This window comes from Ricinus communis, chromosome 5 (genome assembly GCF_019578655.1).
Source record: "Ricinus communis isolate WT05 ecotype wild-type chromosome 5, ASM1957865v1, whole genome shotgun sequence".
NCBI lineage: Eukaryota > Viridiplantae > Streptophyta > Magnoliopsida > Malpighiales > Euphorbiaceae > Ricinus > Ricinus communis.
In genome coordinates this window covers 3,202,876-3,227,097 of record NC_063260.1, presented here as the reverse complement: position 1 = coordinate 3,227,097, position 24,222 = coordinate 3,202,876, and the positions used below count along the sequence as shown (strand labels likewise).

The 24,222-nt window shown below is 31.7% G+C and overlaps 5 protein-coding genes across 6 annotated transcripts; all 5 read right to left on the bottom strand.

Annotated features, from left to right (window-relative positions):
• Positions 1-1,861: 1,861 nt before the first annotated feature.
• On the bottom strand, positions 1,862-4,846 carry LOC8265025 (nuclear transcription factor Y subunit C-10). The gene is made up of 7 exons (XM_002528023.3): positions 4,578-4,846; positions 4,368-4,467; positions 4,180-4,250; positions 2,978-3,175; positions 2,387-2,470; positions 2,176-2,271; positions 1,862-2,077 (listed from the first exon to the last, which is right to left on the bottom strand). Exons 1-7 carry the CDS (start codon positions 4,737-4,739, stop codon positions 2,075-2,077), a joined length of 714 nt encoding a protein of 237 aa, XP_002528069.1. The 5' UTR covers positions 4,740-4,846; the 3' UTR covers positions 1,862-2,074.
• Positions 4,847-12,067: 7,221 nt separating this feature from the next.
• On the bottom strand, positions 12,068-14,274 carry LOC8265027 (zinc finger CCCH domain-containing protein 14). 2 transcript variants are annotated; one of them, XM_015724707.3, is made up of 3 exons: positions 13,888-14,274; positions 13,166-13,775; positions 12,068-12,887 (listed from the first exon to the last, which is right to left on the bottom strand). In XM_015724707.3, the coding sequence occupies exons 2-3, from the start codon at positions 13,769-13,771 to the stop codon at positions 12,549-12,551; spliced, it is 945 nt and encodes a 314-aa protein (XP_015580193.1). In that variant the 5' UTR covers positions 13,772-13,775; positions 13,888-14,274; the 3' UTR covers positions 12,068-12,548. The 2 variants fall into 2 exon arrangements, with proteins under 2 accessions (XP_015580193.1, XP_002528071.1); XM_002528025.4 differs by having other exon boundaries at positions 12,068-12,884; positions 13,888-14,266.
• A 4,099-nt stretch (positions 14,275-18,373) lies between these two features.
• On the bottom strand, positions 18,374-20,299 carry LOC125370169. The gene is made up of 2 exons (XM_048374798.1): positions 19,810-20,299; positions 18,374-19,523 (listed from the first exon to the last, which is right to left on the bottom strand). Exons 1-2 carry the CDS (start codon positions 20,213-20,215, stop codon positions 19,486-19,488), a joined length of 444 nt encoding a protein of 147 aa, XP_048230755.1. The 5' UTR covers positions 20,216-20,299; the 3' UTR covers positions 18,374-19,485.
• Positions 20,300-20,310: 11 nt separating this feature from the next.
• On the bottom strand, positions 20,311-20,928 carry LOC125370144. Its single transcript, XM_048374704.1, has one exon. The coding sequence runs from the start codon at positions 20,926-20,928 to the stop codon at positions 20,311-20,313; it is 618 nt and encodes a 205-aa protein (XP_048230661.1).
• Positions 20,929-23,129: 2,201 nt separating this feature from the next.
• On the bottom strand, positions 23,130-23,934 carry LOC8265028. Its single transcript, XM_002528026.3, has one exon. It carries the CDS (start codon positions 23,848-23,850, stop codon positions 23,458-23,460), a length of 393 nt encoding a protein of 130 aa, XP_002528072.1. The 5' UTR covers positions 23,851-23,934; the 3' UTR covers positions 23,130-23,457.
• Positions 23,935-24,222: the final 288 nt, after the last annotated feature.

The window sequence follows — 24,222 nt, the reverse complement described above, 5'->3', positions numbered from 1 at the left end:
TACAAGATTGCTGGAACCAGTAAGCGTAGTCCAAAAGACCTACACTGGTAACTAAGGTTGCCCTCATCGTAGATGATGCAGAGCCAAGAGGATCGTCAAGAGAAGCAAGCCCTGTCACCGACGCTAAGCAAATGATTGTATCCCACGGGTCAAAGGATGATGAGGCAGCCCAACTTTGCCATACTGAAGGAGACACTAGAGAATAACCTTCAAAACCAAAACCACTAATGGCACTAAAAAGATAGTAAAACACACCACACTACTGGATAGAGATACAAACAAGGCCAAGATCTAGGCACTATAAAAACAAAATTACAACAAAGAAAAGGAAATAAGGAATAATAACCACTGGTGACTGAAGCCATTGGAAGTTTCTCCCATACCAAGCCCTAAAAAAGGTACTCAGTAGGCAAAAGATTTTGGAAAGAGAGAGGTTATATCTCAAGAAATCAGATGGAAAAATTTATCTGAACAAGCATATAAAGCCACAAGGTACATTCCAAAGCAGGGCACCATATATGTCCACAACTGATTTGGATAATAATGCTAAATTCTCCAAAATATTCTTAAAATACTTTAATACCATATTTGGTTGAAATCTATAAAAGAATTCATTTTATTTGGAAAAAAAATATAAAATATAAGATAAAATGAAAATAATAAAATTAAAAGAGATATTTTGGTGTTATGAAATATATTAACTTAATTATATGCGATTCATTTCGAAATTCTACTTCTTTTTGTTAGAATTTCATCGGTTCCATTTAATTACGTAAAATACTAAATTAACTTTCACTATATTTAAAACATATAAATTTTAGATTTATAAATAAATTCTAGAAGTAGAAGTAGGGTTCACATATAAACTAAAAAAATTTATGGTTTGTGTGAAATGTAGAAAAATGGGAACCAAAGTAACAGGAAAGTGAATTTCAACCTGTATAAATTAAATAGACAGTAATTTGTTTTAAAAAATAAAATGGAGTTCATTTATATAAAAAATCTTAAGTAAAACTGTGGGGGGTTAATTTTCCAACCTTCAACAAACCAACTACACTTGGCCAAAGGTCTGAATCAGCTCAGAACTGATTCTAAATTGTGGGTTTATTATGGCTTATTTAGAGATTGAACTTTAAACCGGCCCTATATAGAAGATTCAATTTATAATTAAGAATGGAGCAGTTCTGAACCGGTTTTTTTATAATTCAGATTCATTATGATTCTAATTTCAGTTCGATCCGTTTCAAATAGTAAAAAAAATAAAATCTTTATTAAAAATTATGACAAACTACATTTTTTGAAAAAATAAATTTATCACACCTTTATTTTTTTAATTCTTAATAATATTTTATTATAATTAAATTATTTTATGAGAGCTCAGAATCACGATTTAAATTATTTTTTTAAGTGCAAGCTAAATTTAAATTTAAGTATACAATATCAATCAATATTCTTTATATAAGTAATAGGATAATCACATTTGAACATAAACTTAAGAATTTAATTATTTCTAACTTGATATTTTATTTAATTATTTTCCTAATTGTTGAACTAACCGGACGGTCAATTCCGATTCGTCCGATTCAGGTTCAATAATATGTAAAACCTTAACTGCCCTTATTTCTTAAAATCTTAGACCAGTTCATGAACCGAGCCATTAATAAGAGGCCGATTTAGATTTTGACCGGTTTGATTTCAGTCCGATACACGGTTGACCAGGTATAGAATCAACCAATTATTTTGGCTTTCCAGCTTTCTGTTTTAGGCAGATTATGGATCACCTTCGTCTCCAAGCTTTGTCCATCCAAATTGGCCAAAGTACAAATTCAATAAATTGTTGAATTGAATTTTAAAAATGGAATAAAAAGAAAGGCCCATCAACCCTCATAATAATATAATTCTCAGAAAATAAAGCACCAGTGTGGTTTCCCACAAAATTAATTGTTATGAGAAAAAGTTATACTTCATATCTCATACCCAAATAATTTATTTATCTCCTTATTTAATAAAATTTCAAGATGAGGTTATAGTTGTACCCAACTGGCCTCTTCCATCAATAGTTTCTACTACTTGTTCACTGCAAGAAAAGAAAAAGGGCAAAAAAGAAAAGATCAAGTAATTAATCTTCTATGTTTTAATTGACTAAAAATCATGGCACAAATCTTTAATTCTCACCTTAGGACCAGTTTCATAATTGAATTCAGCAGAAGAAGACAATGATGGCCTCATCATGCTTTCCTCAGGAGTTTCATGGTTTGTCAAGACAAAATCCTGCCAAAAGAATTTAGAATTTCATACAAAACTAACCATATAACTGATTCTAACAAGGAACAGAAGTGCATAGGCTTCATTTGATCAATGCCTTGAGTCCAAAAATTTAACTTACCTCATTAATATCTATCATAGGCAATGGACCTTCAACTGGAGGAAGAGGCTCAACTTCTTCATCACATTTTTCAATCTCATCAGCCTGATTCAAAACTCACCATTATAAATGTCAGTTCCCCATCAAAATGGCTCTAGCAATCTCTATCCTTCTAACTTTCTTCTTCCCAGGGTTCTTTATGTCATCGAAGAAGATAACTCATTATGTCATACATTGATTCTTTAATTCTTTTCTTTCCTTTTGATAGTTTGAAAGATGTTAAGGACTTAAACTTTTACCCTAGCAGACAGACATTCGATCACTCAGTCATTAACCTATAAAATTACTAATATGATGTCTCATAAATTACCCAAACCCTCATGTGTGATTCTGAATTTGCTAAATTTGATGAACAAAATAAATTTAATAACTAACTTAGCTGCAAATAGAATTTGATAAATCTAATGAATAAAATGTAGGCATCTACTTGGCGGGTTCTTTTTGGGGTTTAGTAAGGCCTGAATTGATCATTTAGGGTACCCAAAATTTGGCAAAAACAGGCATTTGCAGTGCATGAATATATAGATTAGAGAGGCAAAAGAAGGAAAAAACCTTGCAGTGGTCATAAGGAATAGAATCAAGCAAGAACTTTTGAAGGATGGGATCATGCTTTATGGCTCTGGCAATGTCACAGCGCTGCAACGTTCGCCGCTTACAGCCTTCAGTTTGAAGCCATGAGCGCAGAGTCAGCTCCGAAATGAAGAGCTCACATGCCTTTGCGAACAGCACTGGAGTGTCTCCGCTGATCATCTAACAATCACATTCACTCACATATTAACTACCAATTATTTGTCAATAACAACCTAAAATAGGAGGTTTTTTCTCCAATTTATTTCTAAAATGCAGTGTCTGGTATAAATAAAAATTTATGTAATTAAGTATTACTAAATTAAATTCCAGCGATTTTGATAAAAAATATTTAAATAAATATTAAATTTATGAACTTTTCTTTATTACGATAAGAATGTTTTTATTTGAACATCATTTTTCGCTAAATTCTCTCTATTTCTCGCTTTTCTTCAACTACTTTACTTAATTATTTTAACTTTTTTTCTTTTTTTCTTTTTAGAAAAAACACTTAAATTATATATATATATATATAAGGATAATTTTTAAAAACTGAAATATTAATTAAATTTTACTTAATTTGAATAAAAGTTTTAGCAAAAATATTCTATTTAATATATAGTATCTTAAGCACCAAAATTAATTTATAAATAAAATAAATTCAGACAAAGAATTGAGTCAAACACGACCAATTTTAGAGATCAATTATTGAATCATTTGGATATGTAAAATATACTATTTCTCATCATCACAAGAAAAGAACGAAAATTTGATACTCAATTTAAAGGGCTAAATAGAATTCCATAACCCCATCCTTTTTTCTTAAGAACCAACCACAACATGATGATAAGTTTTTCCAGTTAAAGCAAAGACAAATGAGGATAATCTTTTTTATGTCATTAGGTTAATAGTCTTGTAACCGGGGTTTCTGCCTTATAATGCTGAAAGAGATCTAAATTCGGAGAATTCCATCTTTAAAAATTCTCAAAGTACAAGAAGAAAGACATTTGCTTATATGCACAAAAGGGTGTTCAAATTAGTTAAGAGATATGTGCATATCTTAAATCCATTTTCTTCTTATTTAAACAAGATTTAAGGTTATGATTTTCTTGCAAAATTAGATCCTAATTAGCATGCACAAAGTAGAAAATTGAATAATCAACAAAAAAAAAAAAAAAAAGACAGACCTTCACTTCTCCACCAGACTTCATGATCCTTTTGATCCTTGCAAGGGGCAATTGGTGATTATTCTTAAACGCTTAGATTAGATCAAAAGAAACCCAATACAAGTATAAATTAGTAAATAAACATGTCTCTATAAAACCAAACATATATGGCATTTCAAGTCAGGAAAAGAAAAAGAAATATTATTCACTTGAAATATTTTGAATATCCAACAACTGTTGATTCCAAAACATCTGCAAGTTGTGCTTCTCTCCTTGCATAGAACGAGAATTCCAAGCCTTCTGACATTCCTGTACTTAATATTCATAAACATATTATTTATGTTTCAAGAAAGAAAGGAAAAGAGAAGGAATAAAAAGTCAAGAATTGATATAACGAAAGATGATCCTTTGAGACCAACCTCCTCAACTGGGCGATGGTGAGGAAGCATGAAAGAAGACATTGGCATGAAGTTGTGCACCGGTGGAGATGTGGCTGAAGAAGAGTTGAACTCAATTGACTGATTCAGATCCATGCCTGGCTGGGCTCCTTCTTCTAAACTTCTACCTAATGACCTTTTCATATCAAAACACAATCCTCAGATGAAAGACCTATACGACCCCATGAGAGGTTAAGACAGCAAGCATTTAAGTTTAAAGTTTGGGAAGACTATTAAGCATTAAGTGTGAGGTAATCTCAACCTAGATTTTATTTAGCAGGTGAATTTAACATTATATAGTAATTTTTAGGTACCGACAAAATAAAAACGCGGATTTCTTTTAACTTTTAAGCGTTCATAAAATTGGTAAGTAAATATATTTTGTACTATATTCGTCAAACTTTAAAATAAGAGTTCAAATCTCATCAAACTTCCTAAAAAGAAAAGATCGAGAGTCAAACTGCAATAATAATAATAATAATATGTAATATAATAGAAAAAAGAAAAAGAAAACTTGAAGTAATATAATGCTTTAAATTTATTATAACTTTCTCCAACTAAAATTGAGTTATTCTAAACAATCAACTTGTTTCCCTGATGGCCATACAATAGAAATATGGAATAATAGGTTGTCTCTTTCAAGTCTAATGATCTTGTGGATGGCAGTTTTAGGCGCGCACTCAAATGCTCTAGCAATTATAACATTGCAAGGCTTTTCAACATAATTTGAAACACACTAACTAGTCACAGAGATTAGTGCGGAGAAAATGAGTAGCCACTTGGGTAAATCACTAAGATAATTTTACTTTTTACGTGACATAACTAGATTCCATAAAGAAACTTTACCACATCTAGAGATGGATCCAAAAAGTAGCTTCATGTTTATATATTTTTACCTTTAATTTTATTAATTAATAATCTACTCCCTATAAATGCAACATAATATTTTTTACAAATAAGTAAAATAAATAATAGGTTGACCTAATTCTAGCCCATTTGATTAAGTCTGGCACAATTCTCATTTTATTTGATTAACTTAATTAACTACTCAATTACATACAAAGGCTCACTTTAGGCTAGCCACTTTCATATGTTAAGGCCAAGTTATCAATCTTTAATCCTAAATGGGCTACTTCTACATATAACGTCATGTTTTAACTTTCTAAGTTTAAATGGATCAGTTTATTACTTAAGCATGGCAAAATCTACCTAAATCTAATTGAATTTTACAATTAGGTCCAATTACCATCTTATTAACCTAATGGGCTATAGATTGCATGCCAAAGTCCAAATTTTAAAGTCTAAGTCTAGATAGATTATTTTTAGTTATCAATCAAATAAACATGCATTTGTCCATCACTTACAAATCATAAAAATCTAAACAAAAATAAAGAAAAGAAAGAGAAACTAAGTTACTACAACTCTCCTACAAAATATGCATAAATAGGCAAAAATCGGCACAAATCTTCAGATATCAGTAAAACAGGCGAGGGCCGAACGAACAGCCGATTGGCTATGTCACAGAGTCGATCGCTCTAGAATTTCTTAGGCCAATTCGACAAAGATGCTCCAAACTCCTGAATAATCGACATACATGCACAAAAACGCAAACATAATGATTAATACACATATAAAATGCAATAAAACAAATAAATAAATCAATTTCTATGGCAAAGCAACATGATTAGACTTTTAATAAACCTACAGTAAACAATCAAATTCACTAAATGTGACAGCTTTTTCTAAAACATTGAAAGATCAATAATTCAAAGCCTAATAATGTGAATTTAATAAATACATAGTAAAATATAAATCTAATCATGCAAATACACATGAGTCATAAGATTTAAAACCCTAGCATACCAATCTAATGAAAACAATATAAATTTAATAAAATCTTGACAAACTTATTAAATCAATCATTCTTACATGCAAAATCTAACCAATTAATAGAAAAATTATCATATTTAAGTTATAAACATGTAATTCTATTATAATCAAGATTCATGTTATCATGATAAGAACATTAAGTCTAAACCTAGGCATCAAAGTCAAACGAACATATTCCTAAACATGCCAGTAAGAAAGGAAATCATAAAGAAAAATGAAAGGTGATTAGATGATTAAGATTTAGAAACCCTTAGGTTGTTACTGTATTTTGCAGATCCTCAAGTCTCACGAGTAAAGAAAGAGGTTAATCCAAAGATAGGATAGAAATCTAAAGTGTTTTAGGCTAAGTGTTTGTTTTTTCTTTTAGAAATCTAGTGAGCTACTAATCGTTCTCCGTAGGTATCTGCCAACTGATAATTGCCAACCCCCTAGTCTAAAGTTTTCTTTTCTATTTATAGAGAAGGAATGAGAAAATCCTAGAAGCCAAGATAAATATACTTTTAATTACTGATAATTTCAAAGAGGACTTATCAAGACTTTTTGAACAATACAATCATGTATTTAGGATAATTATTGATAAAAATCCATTGAATTATAAAAAATAATTAAAAGCTAGATAATTATCGATAAAAACCTTTTAAATAGTACATCTTAATAATTGTTGAACTTTTAAAATAAAAAAATTACCAAAATGTGATGCTAAAGTTCGAGTTTTAGCCAATCAACATTGTGTAGAGTCGGTCGACTCTAAGTTGGAAGTTTTTGGAGATTTTTACAATTTAGTCCCTGAACTTTATAATTTATTCAGTTTTGACCCTAAAACTTAAATTTGTTATCAATTTAGTCCAATTTGATTTCAAAAGGCAATAATTTTCTCAGTTACTTTTAACCTTAACTGGGATTCTTACCGTTCTCAATTCTGTGAGACTCGGGAGAAGCAGCAACTCTTATCATCGGATATTTCGTAATTCCATTGATATCTAGAGTCAAAAAAATAGATACTTATAGATCCCACAATTAAAACACTTATAGATGTGGATTCATATATAAAGCTCATATTTGAGTGGTAGCTAGGTATATTTCTTTTTATTCTATAATTCCAGATTCCGTGATTTAACTATTATACTGCTATGTTTGATTGAAATTCATTAAGAAATTTATTTCATTTGAGGAAGAGACACGAGAAAGAAAATAAAATAGAAATGAAAAGGACAGAGAGATATTTTAGTATTATAGGATATATTGACAAACTAATATGAAATTCATTTGAAAATTCTATCTGTTTTGTTAGAATTTAGTTTAATTATAATCAATTCCCCACAAATTTGATATATAAAGTTTTAAATTAACTTCCACTTCATTAAAAGTATATAAACTTTGATTTTACAAATAAATTTCACAAATTTTATGAATTTTAACTAAATACAATAATGGACTATTATGATGATAAAATAAATTAACCGAACCGATTATATGTTTAAGGGGGGAAAAAGCTACTGGGCTAGAATGAACTTGAAAAGATGTAATTTCTGTTAATTGTAATATATTGTATACAATAGTTGGAGAAATTTTTAAATATACTCAACAGAAGAAATATTGATATATTATAAGATTATAAATTACAATTTTGTAAGCATTAATTTTAATAGCTAGATACAATTCATAATTTTATACTCAATCAATATTACATCCATGTTATGATTTTTAAGTAATTTTAGTAATTTAAAGATTAAAAATAAAATTTTATTACAATTTTATCTATTTCATTTATTATTTTTAAATTTTTATTATAATTAAATGCATAATTTTTTATTACAATTAAAATGATATATTATATTACTAAATATTTTATTTTAATATTTTTTATTATAATTAAATTTATTATTTATTTATTCTAATTAAATTGAATTTAAATAATTACATATTTAAATATGTGTATCAATTTGTTAAAACTAAAAAGTCGTAATAAAATCATAAAAACAGTTAAAGTTCATTTTTCTTTTATAATTAAATAAGGTGATAGTCTAATACGGCATTTACGTAAAATAGTTCAATCAATTTCGATACCGCGTATTTCTTAACTAATACTTTAAATTATAAAAATTAAAATTTATATTTGATAATGTTCAAATTGAAAAATTTATATTAAATTTGTATGAAGCACCAATGGTGTTTTTTTTTTTTTTTTTAAAGCTAACTCATCTTTCAAATACAGACTAAATTAAATTTAAGTTGAACTTACAACAGCTAGTTATGCTTTATTTTTTAGCATAAAAAATAAAAATGAAACTTGAATTTTTACACCCTACTTTCCTCTTCTCTCTCGATGACTGATTGTATTTTTCGTGTGGCTAGGGTTTTTCCTTCTAATGATCTCTAGAAAAAAAGAAAGAAAGAAAATGCAAAGCATCTCTTGACTTAGGTATTAACGTATAAGAGAGTTATCGTGAAGATCAAATGTGATCCACTAATTCAGATCATCCAAGGACACTGCGAGGCAAGCTATTCAAAACCCCTTGTGCGCAAGTCTCACAAAACCCTTTATTGGTCTAATGAGCACAACTCCACGTTTTTGTTACATAATTTTTTGTTTATATAATAATATGTTTTTTTTCTTTAATACGACCCGATCTGTAAACTCGTTATTAGCATTAGAGAATGGGTAAGCATAAGGCCACTAAATCTCGTAGTAAACTTGATCATTCACTAACTCAAACAAATTGAAATTCAGACTCAGTCCAAAACACTGATTCACAATTAATCTTAACTATCAAATTCTAGTATTCGATTTGCCGGTATAATTTGGCAAGATCCGAATTTATATAAAATTACAGCTGATAAGTCATTTGCACAGTATTTCATTTATACTGTGTTTGACTTTTCTTTTATCATTTTTACCGTTTTTCTTTGAGTCTAAGGATCCCTTCCTCCTCACCTTCTTTTAACTTTCTTTCTCTTCCATCGTATAACCACAGCTGCTGTCTTGCCCAACTATTTCTCGCTGGTCAGCCGACTGCCATCAGCTTCGTTGGTCAACCATCCTAAAAAAGTTGCACCTCCTGCTGCTGCTCCTGGTGTTGGTGGTGTTATCGGTGTCAGTGGTGCTGTGTGGTTTCAAGATAACGAGCGGGCCGACCACCCAAAATTGTTGGTAGTGTTGTCGTTATCCCTTAAAAAAGGCATGTTGGGAGGCCTAAGAAGAATGCAAATGTTTCATGGCAGCAGCTCAAGCATCGCAACTGCAATCGGAAGCAAACGGAGATCGTTGAAGTTTGGATTTTGTTTTTCAATCAAAAGTAAGGCAAGTTGTTGGTGTGCTTAGGCCTTAATTAACCAATGAAATACCAATTGAGGTAGCAGTTGCAATCCAAGAGTTTGAAGGGCTTGCATCACTGGAGATTAATGCATTATTAAGAGAGGAGCTCAACCACCACTATATTCTTGTTTTCTTATCTGGATACTAAAATTGTTTTTTTTTTTTTTTTTTTATGTGGTCTTTATGCTTGGGTAATGCTTAAAATTATTGATGGATGACATAAATTATGGTTAGATACTAGAATTTGTGTCTAGCTTTGATTCTTCTAGATTTGAATGGTTAATATAAGCTTAGTTTCAAATTGGGTGGTTTTTGTTTTCTGGAATATGCTTGAGAATGTGAAGCTTTAATGTGGAGATTTCAGATTTGGACTTTACTATTTTTTAGTATCAACCCCAGAAAAGTGTGCACACACAAAATTTTAAAACAAGGTTATGCAATTAGAAGGCAAATAAAAGAATTTCACAATGAGAATAAAAGCTTTCTTGATGAGTTCTATATTATGTTCTTTAGGACTTGGATTTCTTCTTTAGAGTCATTTGGTGGCAGAGAATTGCTTGTTACTGAGAGTTTATTTAAGTGTAATCCAAATGCTTGTTTGGCTATTATTTCTAATGCCATGGATTTTGAAAGAGAGAATGGTCTTTTAAGGCCTTCTTTTTTGGATAAAGGGTTTAATGTGACTGCAATTAGGTATGATTTTAACTATATTTTCAAAAATACGTATGCAAGTCATGGTTTAGTGAATTAAAGAAAATTAATGTTGATCCTAGAGATGTTTGCCCATATTCTTTCTTTGAATTGCAGTGGATTTGGTTTTATTATTAGAAATAAGTAAAGAGATGTATCATTAGCCGTGCAAGCATAATTGATATGATAGCTGATTCAACGGTGGCAAAGGGAGATGCATTAAGGTGGGCACTAAAAATTGCCCGAGATTGTGGAATACGAGATATAGAGGTTGAATGTGGCATTAAAGTGGTCATTGATTCTATTCATGGAAAGAAAATTCTGAATGCCTTTGGTGACTTAACAGTGGATGATATTCTAATGCTTGCTAATCGAGGCTTTAAGCATGTTTCTCGTACTGATAATGCAGTGGCTCATAGTTTGGCTCACTTTGTGCCAACAAAAGATATTTTCTATGTTTGGGTTAAAGAGGTCCCTCCTAATGTTGATTTGTTAGTTTCTCAAGATGTAAGACTATTTTCATTTTCTGTTTAACTTAATTTCTTTTATGATACTATAATTATATGTGAATTTTATTTATATATATATATATATATATATATATATATATATAAGTTATAGATATAAGAAAATTTAATTGGTCATTTTATGTATAAAAATATAGTTGCAAATACTAGTTATATCTCAAATATATACTAAATAGATTCTAAAAATATATAATTGATATTAAAAGATAATTTGATATATCAATTTCAAATAATAGTATTATATCATATATATACTAAATATATACTAAATAAATGTTAAAATATATAAAATTTGATACCAAAAATTTAAAATAAATAGTAAAAGATAATTTCAAATAATATTTATATACTAAATATCCTAAAATAATATGATACAAAACTTTCTTACTAATTATAATTATATATAAATATAAATAAAAGATGTACACTATATATTAAAGATATACTAATAGATACCAAAAATATAAAATAGATGCGGAAAGATAATCTCAAATACTAATTATATATTAAATATATAAAATAAATTTATTAGAATATAAAAAGTAAATATTAAAAAATAATTTTAGATACTAGTATGACTCTATAATGAATTGACCTGTAACCAAATTAATATTACCGAATGTATACTAAATATATATCAACTATATACTAAACATATACTAAAAACTAGATATTATAAAAATTATAAAACATATATCAAATTGCTAATAACATATATCATTTTAGAAAAATATATCTAACATATACTACTATATTTTTAAAATACCTTTTTAAAAAATAGTATTTTTGAAAGAAAAATTTGTTGACAGTAAAGATAATACTAAGGTATTTATGAAAGAAGCTCGTTAAGTAAATTAGGGCTGAAAGAATACCAAGATTTGAGTCAATCCATGCTTAATCCAAATGGCATGACAAATACAATACAAAACCATATATGCAGTAAGCCTTATTTGCACTTAAATTTGGTGACTTCATTTGCATCGATAATTCAGACTTAATTAAGTACATCATACACTTCCACAATCAACATCACAACTGGAAAAAATAAATAAATAAATAAAATGCAACAATATATAAGAGATATGACGTAGTAAAATATAACTAACTTGAAATGAAGGTTGCGTAGCATTGCACATCAAAACTATCTTCACCATCATCATTACAGACCTGAAGTTTGGTCTATTTTTTGTTGGTTTGGTTTGGTTGGGTTGTTCCTTCTTTACCATAACCGAACCAACTCCACATCAGCGAATTCACAATTATATTTCCTAAGACAAAACAATCAAAAAAAGTATATATCCAATTTCCATTAGTAATTACTTACCCCATCAATACCCATATTATCATCAACTCATAATATCACCCAGCTTCACTAATTATTATCATTTCTTTTCTCTTAATATATTTATTATTTATGATCACTTCTCTTCCCCTTTTCATTTGGTTCTTTGTTAGGCTTCCTTTTTTTATATATATACATGATTCATCTTCCCCCTTAGCAATTGCTTAATGTTTACATTTCCATGCGCATCAACGTGGGCCCGTTATTAGTCTCTCTTGGTCACTAAGAGAATGTCGAAAATGACACCTATGACCATATGGACAGACTTCACCTGCAACAACCATTCTGCAAACTTGAGTCTTGTACCTTGGGTGCCTTATAACGGGACGCAACTCCGTTATCCCATGAGCAAACTGGCAATGATCACCGTAAGGGCACATGCCTGTCTCCTGCCACTTGTTACATAACTCCGTCTTCCACATCCCTTGATTATACACCTCCATCTCCACTGCTGCTTCCTCTCTCTTGTTGCCTCCGCCGCCGCCGCCTCCTCCCGCCACACGCACTCTCTGCTGCTGATGCACCTGCTTTATACCATAACAAATCCGCTTACTTCATTACATTCATCAACGGCTCTGATTTAGTCATTAATAACTCATCGTGATCATATGCTTACCCTAATTTTAAACTAGTTTAATTCATCGTGATTATTTATAACAAGATGAATTAATTATTTGAACTATTGAAGTGCAATTAGATTTATCAAAGCTGCTAACAAAGATTAGAAACTAAAATTGTTAATATATAACTTAATTAAAGTGTATATTTAAGTACATCTCATAGTGATAAATCTAACAGTACATACCGATCCAGAGATGAGTTGATCGAGATTATGACTCGCAAGTAGAGGCCGAGTTGAAGAGCTAGAAGCGGCTGGATTCAGTTTGAGATAACCACTAGACCGAACCGAAATGCTTTTTGGCAACATAACTCGCTCCGTGTTATTTCTCCTCTCGAAGCGACTCGGTTCAGCAATCTCGCGACGGTTATGTATGGAAGAAATACTGAGAAGTCTAAGGAGGTCGTTGTTGACTAATCTGAGATCCGCATTTTCTTGACGAAGAGAGTCGATTTCTTTAGAGAGAGATTGGAGACGAGAGAGACAGAGGTCGTAGTGGTCGCAAAGTTCTTGATATTCTAAAATCAGACTCGCTTGCTGAAGGCGGTATTCGGTGTCATCAGTCGCAGACGCGGAGGAGGTGGAGGACGGAGTTAGAGAGAAAGAGAGAGAAGACGGAAGTGCCGGTGGTTTTGGCGGGAAAATCGAGTGATAAAGTGTGGTGAAATCGGTGGCGAATTGTTGCGCGTGATGATGAGTCGACGGCGGAGATGATTCGAGCTGCTGCGGTGGCGATTTTGATTGCGGTGAGACGGCTTTTGGATCCGACGGTGGAGATGCGGTTTTCTCCATTTCTCTGCAACAAATAACGATATCAAAATAGCAAAAACAAAACAAAATCATGCTGTTGATAAATACATAAATAACAGAATCAACAAAGAGCAGAGGAAGCGAAGCGAGAGAAGTACCAAAACGAGAGGGAGAGAGAGAGAGAGAGAGAGAAAGAGAGAAATGATTGCTGCTGGAGGCAAGTTTATGGTGCAAGTGCAAAGGACTACAGCGGATGAAACTAATCCAGTGCGTGACGGTCCAGAAGAAATATAAATTACAAAAAGGAAAAGCGTTTTTAGATCCGTCCTCCAATTACACGTACAAGTAAATGATTGGTATTGGAAATCATAACGCTGTATGTATGGAGGAAATACCACAGCAGATAGTTACTCCTCTGGAAAATCTCGAAAGAGGAATATTCAGCTTCCCGCCAAACGTAGAGAGAGAGAGAGAGGTATTACTAGTCTGAGGCACAGGGAGTGCACATGTGGCCTCAATAGCCATATAAATATAGCTGGATTTTGATTAGTTAGAAGGAAAGGGAAAGAAATGGTGAGTTAGTTAGTTAGGGGGATAAAGGGAGTGGCGTGGCGCGGAAGGTATATTATATACATGTGGATATCAAAAGGAAGGAAGGAAGGAAGGAAGTGGGTTTGTTTCCTTGTTTGAAATTTGAACTTAGAAGGTTTGATATAGCTATCATTAGTGAATTAAGCCATAGTTTTCTAAGTTATATTTTAAGTAAGGTTTAATGATTGCTATAAGCTTTTATTCTTTATATATATATATATATATATGGTTTGCTTCCTTATAACTCACTACTTTAACTAACTATGGCCCTCCTATACTTCTTCTTCTTCTTCTTCTTCAATAATCAACAAAGATTTAACATTAACATGCGTAATTTTCTAGTTATATAACCAACTACCACATTCTTTCTTCTTCTTTTTTTTTTTTTTCGTAAGTGATTTTTATGGGCCATGAGTACTATTGATTATGACCCCTAATCAGATTGGCTTGTTTAATATGTTTTGTCCTATATTTGTTGACCATTAATTCTCCTTTTCGGCATAAAACTGTCTATTGTGAGTTTGTGCATGTCACAAGTTATTTATAGCAAACTATACACAGGGTTTGGCATATAATCTGCGTATATATTTCTATTTACCCACCAAATGAGAAAACGATCGATACATGTTTGTTGGTTTAAAAAATATATATTTATTAATTTTAAATATTTATATATTTATTAACTATTCGATGTTAAAACATATATATATAATCTGTTTTTTCCAGATGCGTTGACATTTCCCTTTTTCATTCTATTTATCAACGTGCGCGTTCGGGAGTAAAAATATATATATATATATATATATATATATATATATATATATATATATATATATATATATATATATTACTCTCTTATTCATATCAAGTTGAATAGATTAACATTTTTTGTTATATACTATGACATCATAGATTGGAAACTGGGTTTTCTGCAATTGTATGTCTGATAGTTTCAATCACAACTTAAAAACTCTATTATCTCAATTACCCAATGCAATAGTTACATTCGGTTTTTTTTTTTTTAACAGATTTCGATGACCGATTTTGATTTTACTTACTTTGACACTTTGGTAATTGTTACTTATTCATTCCACAAAATAGACAGTTTTATGCAAAGTAATATACTCAAATTTTAAAAACTATCGAATTTCGAATGTGGTCTAAAATTAAGCTTAGTCCAAAACTTAAACCAGCTTATATGACAAAAGAGGAAGAAAAAGAAACTAGAAGGTTATATAAAAATTAAAGAATAAAGTAATGAAAAAGATGCTTTTCTTCTTCTTCTTTTTTTCTTTGTATCATATTTCTGATCCTAGTTGGAAAAAAATTTAATTTAAATCATTTATATAATAAGATAATGAGTTTAAGTGAATTAAAAGTGTATATTTTTTTGGTTTTGAAAATATAATCAATTCAACAAGGACTAAACCTCAATCGACTCCATAATTTTGCAATCAGGTTTAATTTGGCATTTTTACAATTAATTTAACACCTTATCTTTTTTCGATTGGGTTTTAACATTGTTTCTAAAAGAGTGAAATAAGCATTAAAAAAATAAATTGATTGTTGGGCCAAATTGAATCGGACAACACATTGAGGATTAAATTGAACTTTACTTTTATTGTTAAATTAAAGTTAAAAATAATAAATATAAAATTTCCTAATTAACATTAACAAAAACAACCTTCCACTGTTACGAACACCTCTCCACACTGCTATCAATATATTTAAAATAAATAATCTTAACAAAGAATGAGATATAGATTTAAACTGATAACACTGCCACCATTGCATCTTTATCAAGCTTCGCGTATATCTCTACAAGTGATTAAAAGAATTATACATGGAATTACTATCAACACTTACAAACATTTAATCCATTACTACAGGAAAATGAATGCAACCTAAATAACCAAAGTTATTGCTACCATTGGCATCAAAACAATAAAAACATATAATTTTCTAATTCGCTCAACTAATTGAAAATTTAAAATATATAAAAGAGGAATTTGATTTTGATAATTAGATCCATCTGAAAAGAATAAGTGAAAAAGCTTTTCTTTTCTTATTGACAGCAAAAAGAGAAAATATATATATACACTACAATGACTAAAATAGCTCCTAAAATAAAGCATATAAACGGTTAATTCCTATTTAGAGTCCCATACAAATAGAAATAAATAAATATAGATTTGACAACTGTTGATTGTCCTAATTAGAGGAATATCCTGATTTGATGTAATGGTTGACTTTACTTTCCTTAACACTCCCCCTCAAGTTTGGAATGAATATTGATTATTCCTAACTTGCTCAGTAGAGTCGAGAATTGCAAGGAACTCAAAGGTTTTGTGAAAATGTCTGCTGGCTGACTTAATGTGTTCACATAAGTCATCTTGATCATCCTTTCTTGAACTTTCTCTCGCACAAGATGACAATCTATTTCTATATGCTTTGTACGTTCATGATAAACTGGATTTGAAGCAATATGTAGTGCCGCTTGACTATCACAAAATAAATTGACAGGTTGTGAATGCTTAATACCCAAGTCTTGTAAAATACCTTTCAGCCATGTGATCTCACAACAAGTTGCGGCCATGGATCGGTATTCAGCTTCTGCACTTGACCGTGATATAGTCGTTTGCTTTTTGGTCTTCCAAGAAACTAGTGAGCTCCCAAGAAATATGCAATATCCAGTAATTGATCGTCGTGTGTCACGACATCTAGCCCAATCCGCATCACAGAAAGTATTTAACTGAATTAAATTTTCTGCAGGAAAAAATATTCCTTGTCCAGGTGTTTGTTTCACATACCGTAAAACACGGTAAGCTGCTTCTAAATGTGGCACTCTTGGTTTGTCCATAAATTGACTTAAAACATGGACTGCATATGCCAAGTCTGGTCTTGTTATAGTCAAATAAATCAACCGACCAACAAGCCTCCGATATGAAGATGGATTATCAATATATTCTCCTTCAAAATTACTAAGTGATAGGTTCTGTTCCACAGGGGAAGAAGCTGGTTTTGCACCAAGATATCCTACATCTTCAAGAATTTCGAGAGCATACTTCCGTTGTGAAAGAGTGATACCTTTGTTGGATCGCGCAACCTCTATACCTAGGAAATACTTTAATTCTCCTAGATCTTTCAGTTTGAACTGATTCTTCAAAAATGATTTGATGTCTTCGATATCTTGTAGATTGTTTCCTGTTAGGATAACATCATCTACGTAAATAAGGAGACAAGTAAATTTACCATGCTGGGATCGGATGAACAAAGAATAGTCAGCCTTGGATTGTTTGAAGTTGGCTTTCTTGAGGGCATTAGAAAGTTTAATGAACCACTGCCATGAAGCTTGTTTGAGGCCGTATAAAGACTTGTGGAGTTTGCAAACTCGTGTCTCCCCCTTTCGTCCGAAACCAGGTGGTAAGGACATGTAAACATCTTCATCAAGATCTCCATGTAAGAATGCGTTGTTAACATCAAGTTGGTGAAGGTGCCATTTTTGAGTTGAAGCCACGGCAAGAAGAAGGCGAACTGTAACGAGTTTTGCAACAGGAGCGAAAGTCTCTTGGTAGTCGAGTCCTTCAACTTGATTGTAGCCTTTTGCGACCAACCGGGCTTTATAACGTTCCACTGTACCATCAGATCGAAATTTGATCTTATATACCCATTTGCACCCAATCGGCTGCTTGTCGGGAGGCAATGATTGCAATGACCATGTACCATTTTTTTTGAGTGCATCAAGTTCTTGCTGCATAGCAAGACGCCATTTTGGATCACAAACTGCTTCTGCAAATGAGGATGGTTCCTTTTCAACTGAAAGAGAAGTGGTGAAAGCCTTGTGTTTGGAAGATAATCTATCATATGAAAGGAAAGTAGATAAAGGATAGGTGATACCTGCTGCAGTAACCAAAGCCGAGTTAGACGTCGAGATGTTCCGTGAAGAAAGAGAAATACCAACTTGATACTCATTGAGGTGTTTGGGTGGTTTTGTAGTACGAGTTAATCGTGGTGGAGTGGTTTGTGGAACTGAAGGCAACAGTGAAGTAGATTGATCAATTAATGGAGAAGAAGTTGTGGCTGAAGGGTTGTTTTGAAGAGTGGTTTCTGAGTTGGCAAGTGAATTATCTCCTTGAGAGGGGCTGTCGGGTGAGAATGTTTCTAGAGTGGGACTATCATAATCATATATTGGTGAAGGATGAGGAATAAGAGGTGAACTTGCAGCGGAAGATGAAAAAGGAAAAATTTCTTCAAAGAAAATGATATCACGTGAAGTGAAAATTTTACCTGTTAAGAGATCATAAACCCTGTACCCTTTTTGATTGTATGGATAACCCAAGAAAATACATTGTGTGGCTCTAGCATCAAACTTTGTAGGACGATGGTGATGAGTTGAGACAAAGCACAGGCACCCAAACATACGTAGATGGTCATATGTAGGCTGTTTACGAAAGAATACTTCAAAAAGTGATTTCCCTTGAAGAAGAGGTGTGGGTATGCGGTTGATGAGGTATGTAGCTGTCAAGATTGCATCCCCCCAAAATTTCTTAGGAAGATTAGCTTGGAATAATAATGCTCGGGCTACATTGAGAAGATGCCGATGTTTTCTTTCGGCTACTCCATTTTGCTGAGGAGTGGAAACACAACTAGTTTGATGAATGATACCTTGGTCCAAGTATAGATTTTTCAAAGTGAATTCAGGTCCATTATCACTGCGAAGAATTTTGATTTTCAAGGAAAATTGTGTTTTAACAAGGTTAATGAATGAAGTAATATATGTTTGTGCATCTGATTTATGAGACATCAAATAAGTCCATGTGCAAGGGGTATAATCATCGACAATCGTAAGAAAATATTGTGCCCTTGTGATAGAAGGAACATGATATCCTCCCCAAATATCAATATGTATTAATTCAAAAGGTGCTTTAGTGCGAATAGAGCTTAATGGAAATGAACAACGAGTCTGTTTAGCTAATGGGCAAATTAAACAATCAGAAATATCACAATATTGAATGTTCATAACTGAATGAGAGAGTAAATGGAAAATCTTATTGGATAGGTGACCAAGACGTTGATGCCAAAGTTTTGGAGAAGAAGGGACAGGTGCAATGGCTGCATTACAGCTGGTTCTTTGTGAAGTATCAAGGTAATAAAATCCTCCTCGCTCAGTTCCCATCCCAATCATCTTCCCCGATCGTTGGTCCTGTAGCAAACAAGTATGATCAGTGAATGCAGCAACGTAATTGGATTTATAAAGGAGTTTGCTAATTGAAATCAGATTTAGTTTAAAGGAGGGCACACATAGCACATCATGTAAAACAAAATTGACAAAATGAATGCCGCTTCTCCATTTGGTAGAGACACGGTTCGATTGATCACACGACGATTGGTGGTTAACATATCAGTTGAGCATACCATGTGATCTGTGGCTCCTGTGTCAAGTATCCAACACATTCCTTTGTCAATAACTGATGCACAAAAGATTGTACCTGAAACATCACTCATGGCTGATGTGCTACCAACATGATTGGCCATGAAATTTGACTTATTTTCATTAAGTAATGTTATCAGACTATGGTACTGTTCAGCAGTGAGAGTATATCGATTACTGGCTACAGGTGTGGCTGCGTTTGCATGGTTGGCTTTGGAGGGAACATTCTTGTGTTCTCGTTGATCATGTTTATTACCTGTGGAGTTCTTTTGTAACTTTCTACAAACATCAATGGTATGACCTTGCCAGCCGCAATAATCACATTTGAGATGGGATCGACATGTCTCTGAGGTGTGACCAATTTTGTTGCAAGTTCCGCATTTTAAATGAGGATTTTTGACATTGGAATTTCTTTCCGAATTTCTGAAATTATTCTTCACAGCAAAAGCTGAAGCTTCAACCATAGGTGTGCCTCCTTTTGATATACCTCGCTGCTTTTCATCTTGAAGGATTAAAGAATAAGTTTTGTTGACTGTAGGTAGTGGATCGATGAGAAGAATCATCTCGAGCGAGAGTAGACTTCATTAAGTCCCATGAGAAATTTCATGGTCTTTTGATTTTGTTGGAATTGTAAAACTTCCTTCATAGTGCCGCATGTGCATGTTGGAATGTTGCATAATGCGTCACGTTCATCCCAAAGGCCTTTAAGCTTAGTGTAATAAGCTCCAATGGTCATATTGTCCTGTTTGCAATTATGAATGGCTTCTTCCACATGGAAAAGATGAATGCTGTTGGTGTTTGAATAACGCTCTTCCAAATCGGCCCAAATCTCATGGGCACTATTAATGTATATTATGCTTGCTCCAATATCTGGTGATATTGAGTTAAAAATCCATGCTCTTACAAGATTATTGCAACGTTTCCATTGTTGGTATTCTTCAAGAGAGCTCTCCAATGGTTGTTTGATGGTACCGCTGACAAAACCTTCTTTGTTTTTGATGCTAAGAGCCATGAGCATGGCACGGCTCCAGGTACTATAATTTTCTTCATTCAACAATTGTGTAACGAGTACAAGACCAGGTTGGTCTGAATGGTGCAGGTAGAAGGGATCAGTTGGATTGTCAAATTTGCTAGCTTCAGGCTTGGCTGAGCTTTGAGTGTTATCTTTCCCTGCCATAGATGTTGGCTAAAGGAAGGTGGGCAATATGTTTTATATAAAAGAGATCAGGAGCGTGGCCGCTCTGATACCATGAAAAGAATAAGTGAAAAAGCTTTTCTTTTCTTATTGACAGCAAAAAGAGAACGTATATATATACACTACAATGACTAAAATAGCTCCTAAAACAAAGCATATAAACGGTTAATTCCTATTTAGAGTCCCATACAAATAAATACAGATTTGACAACTGTTGATTGTCCTAATTAGAGGAATATCCTGATTTGATGTAATGGTTGACTTTACTTTCCTTAACAACATCGTAATCAAAATATTTAAGATATCAAAAATATAATTTTCTAATTTCTAAAGTTTATAATTTTGGTTTTTTTTTTCTGTTATTCTCAAATAAAAAATAAAAACAATAGCATTGAAAACCAACTAAAAATCAACCAAAAAATAATTAAAAAAAAAAACCTTAAAAACCAGCTGGAAAACAATTGAAAAATGAAACAACTACACTAGAAATTAAAAAAAAATAAAAATAAATATTTTCAAAGAAAATAATTACACACTAAAAATAATAATATTTTATCGATTTTAATATATTTTTAAAAAAAATCTAAAAAAAAAAAAAAAAAAGCAACTGCCTTGCTACAGCTACAAGTTAAACCAAGTCCTGTATGTTCAACTATAGGGCTTGGACCTTCGAATTCGAGACCCAAGACAGGTCAGTCCGCTCTTGCTTCTCCCACTGCCACCTATAAGTATTAATCCATGATTTTATGTTTATATATTTTTTCTTTTGCTTTATGGAAAAACTAATAATGAAATACATCTAATTTCATATCCTTTTAATTTTTCATTATCATTTTTCCTTTTCTTTTCTTTTGTATAAACCACTTTCTCCATCCTGAAAAGATTAAGAGATATGGAACAATAATAATAACATAATAATAAAAATATTAATTGAAAGTATTAATCAAATATATAAAAAAGCACTATGTTAAAAAGTATTAATTAATGAAATTCCTTTTACTCAGTTTCTAGTGCTTGGAAAAATTTGCTAAACTACAAAGTATTAGATAAAAAGAGTACTCAAATTGATATTATATTAAAATTTGAAATTAATATATATATATATATATATATATATATATATATATATATATATTTATACACCTACAAATACAATGAAAGTAATTAATTTTGTAGGTTCTTTCTCATGCTTTTCCTAATATTTGATAGTTGAACATTATACTTTGGTGTCTGTTGCACATTACTGAAAATTAAAGATTTTGTATACATTTCCTTTTGACCCCACAATTGTACAAGTATAATAAAATCAAATTTCATGGTAACAATATGTTTTAATGAAATGGCTATTCCATTATGAAAATAACTCATTATTTTGAAATTGAAAAGTCATTTTCTTCAAGAAGTTCTCAAAATGTTTTCCTTAGGCCCCAAGCTTCAAGAATTTTTGGAATTATTTTCTTTAAATAAAAAATTAATTATAAATATATAATATATAAAAGAAGTCAGTGATAATTGGATGAGGATTAAAGGTCCATTTCCTAAAAGTTTACTTTGCCCTAAAAGATTGACTATTGCCTGGTATTTGTTTTGTTTTTCTTTCATATTGTCAATTCCATGGCAATTGATACTAATTATCAAACTTATGATCTTTACAATTTAACTGATATTTATAGAGGGCAAAGAGAACTGATTACCTAAAATGGATTGGTCAAGTCCAACTATAATTTTATAGATTTGTCATAAAATAATCTAATTTTTGGCGGGTAACCAAGTTGCCAAGCGACCCAATCGATTTATACTTGTATGTGCAAACTGACTCCAATAATTATGCCCAAAATAGTTGCTCAAGTTTGCCATCTCTTATTATTGCAGAGATTACTGTAAAAGTATGAGGATCATCTACGTACTTATTTGTTCTTCTTTCTTCCTCTCCTTCCTTAAATTTACATAGTTTTTAAGTGTCACCCTGGGCTAGGATCAATTGTTTTTTTACCTACATCCTCCACTATTGGAAATATAGAAAAACATACTTTCTAACAGTAGAAATTCTTGAGTGAATCTAATCTGGCATAGACCATGGAGACAATAAGGTTCTATACATAATCCACAAATCTGATTTATATGAACTTTCTCACGATAAGATTTAATAGCGTATGCTTATCAATTGAGGAGTCACTTCAGAATGAAAAAAGAAAATTAAAAATTTGCTAATTTTATCAAATAGGTCATGACTGATGAGCATAGAGATGAGCAACTGGCCGACATAGATATAGAGCAGTAAACTAGAATTTTCTAGCCAGCCAATGTCACATTTGGTTCCATTACAGATTAACATTGAAAAAGAAAATTACAATTAACAAAAGATTTGTGGGTTTTCAGAGAACTGGGAATTGTAACCTTAATTTAAGGAATTAAAACCCTTTTAAACAAAAAAATAAAATAAAGACATAGTTAACTACGTACAGACATGGAAAACCTCTACATTAATCAAACAGAAAACTAATAATCATCTCACTGGGTAGCTTTCAAAGCTTTATAAATCTCATAAACCATTCTAGCATCAAACTCTTCGTTAGAATAAGCAGCATTAGGAACCTGTCTAGCTTTCGGGACCCTTTTACTTCCGAAAACATTATCACTAACATTTCCAGCCAAAGTAACCATCATATCAACATAAGAATCCTTGATCTTCTTTAACAGCTTCAAAGGAGAGGAGCAAGCAATCCTTAATATTTTCAACTTCCTGGCTGCTCTCACCCTCCAAACCCTACGCGGTGGGCTGCTTCTGTCTCCTCCAAATCTTATCACCCTAATGTTCTTTCTGCCTTTTACCCCTCCATCTAGTCTTTCATATCTGTTTCTTCTTCTCCATTTGCCAGTTAATGGTGCAGAAAGTAGCTCCATAATTTCAGATTAAGAGAGAGAAAGTTGTATGGTTTGTTAATATTGTGGCTCAGAGTTGAAAAAAGAAAAAAAGATAAGAGTTTTCTTTTATAGCAGGAGATTGATGAAATAAAGAACAGGATCAGTCAGTCTGGTCAAGAATGCCGGTTAGACTCTAGAAATTCAAATAATGGGTTCTGGGGTCCATTATCAAGTTTGTTTTCTTTTGTTGACTTTATGTTAAATAAGAACAATAATAAGGATACAATAATTTTTATTTTTTGTATGTATAAACAAACAAAAGGTGTCGATTTTAGGACAAGCCTTCACTACTTCTAATGGTTGCTATATTTAGACTTTTAATTGTTGCGTACCCTTTTTCTTTTCCCTTTC

Excerpts from the sequence above, each read along its gene's own strand:
- LOC8265025 (XM_002528023.3), bottom strand. The coding sequence starts at position 4,739 with ATGAAAAGGTCATTAGGTAGAAGTTTAGAAGAAGGAGCCCAGCCAGGC. Across the intron at positions 3,176-4,179 it reads AGTCTGGTGGAGAAGTGAAG|ATGATCAGCGGAGACACTCC; the intron begins GTCTGTCTTTTT and ends TGTGATTGTTAG. Across the intron at positions 2,471-2,977 it reads TTCCTTATGACCACTGCAAG|GCTGATGAGATTGAAAAATG; the intron begins GTTTTTTCCTTC and ends GTTTTGAATCAG.
- LOC8265027 (XM_015724707.3), bottom strand. The coding sequence starts at position 13,771 with ATGGAGAAAACCGCATCTCCACCGTCGGATCCAAAAGCCGTCTCACCG. Across the intron at positions 12,888-13,165 it reads ATCAACTCATCTCTGGATCG|CAGGTGCATCAGCAGCAGAG; the intron begins GTATGTACTGTT and ends TATGGTATAAAG.
- LOC125370169 (XM_048374798.1), bottom strand. The coding sequence starts at position 20,215 with ATGGTTGAAGCTTCAGCTTTTGCTGTGAAGAATAATTTCAGAAATTCG. Across the intron at positions 19,524-19,809 it reads AGCCATGAGTGATGTTTCAG|GACCAACGATCGGGGAAGAT; the intron begins GTACAATCTTTT and ends TGTTTGCTACAG.
- LOC125370144 (XM_048374704.1), bottom strand. The coding sequence starts at position 20,928 with ATGGCAGGGAAAGATAACACTCAAAGCTCAGCCAAGCCTGAAGCTAGC.
- LOC8265028 (XM_002528026.3), bottom strand. The coding sequence starts at position 23,850 with ATGGAGCTACTTTCTGCACCATTAACTGGCAAATGGAGAAGAAGAAAC.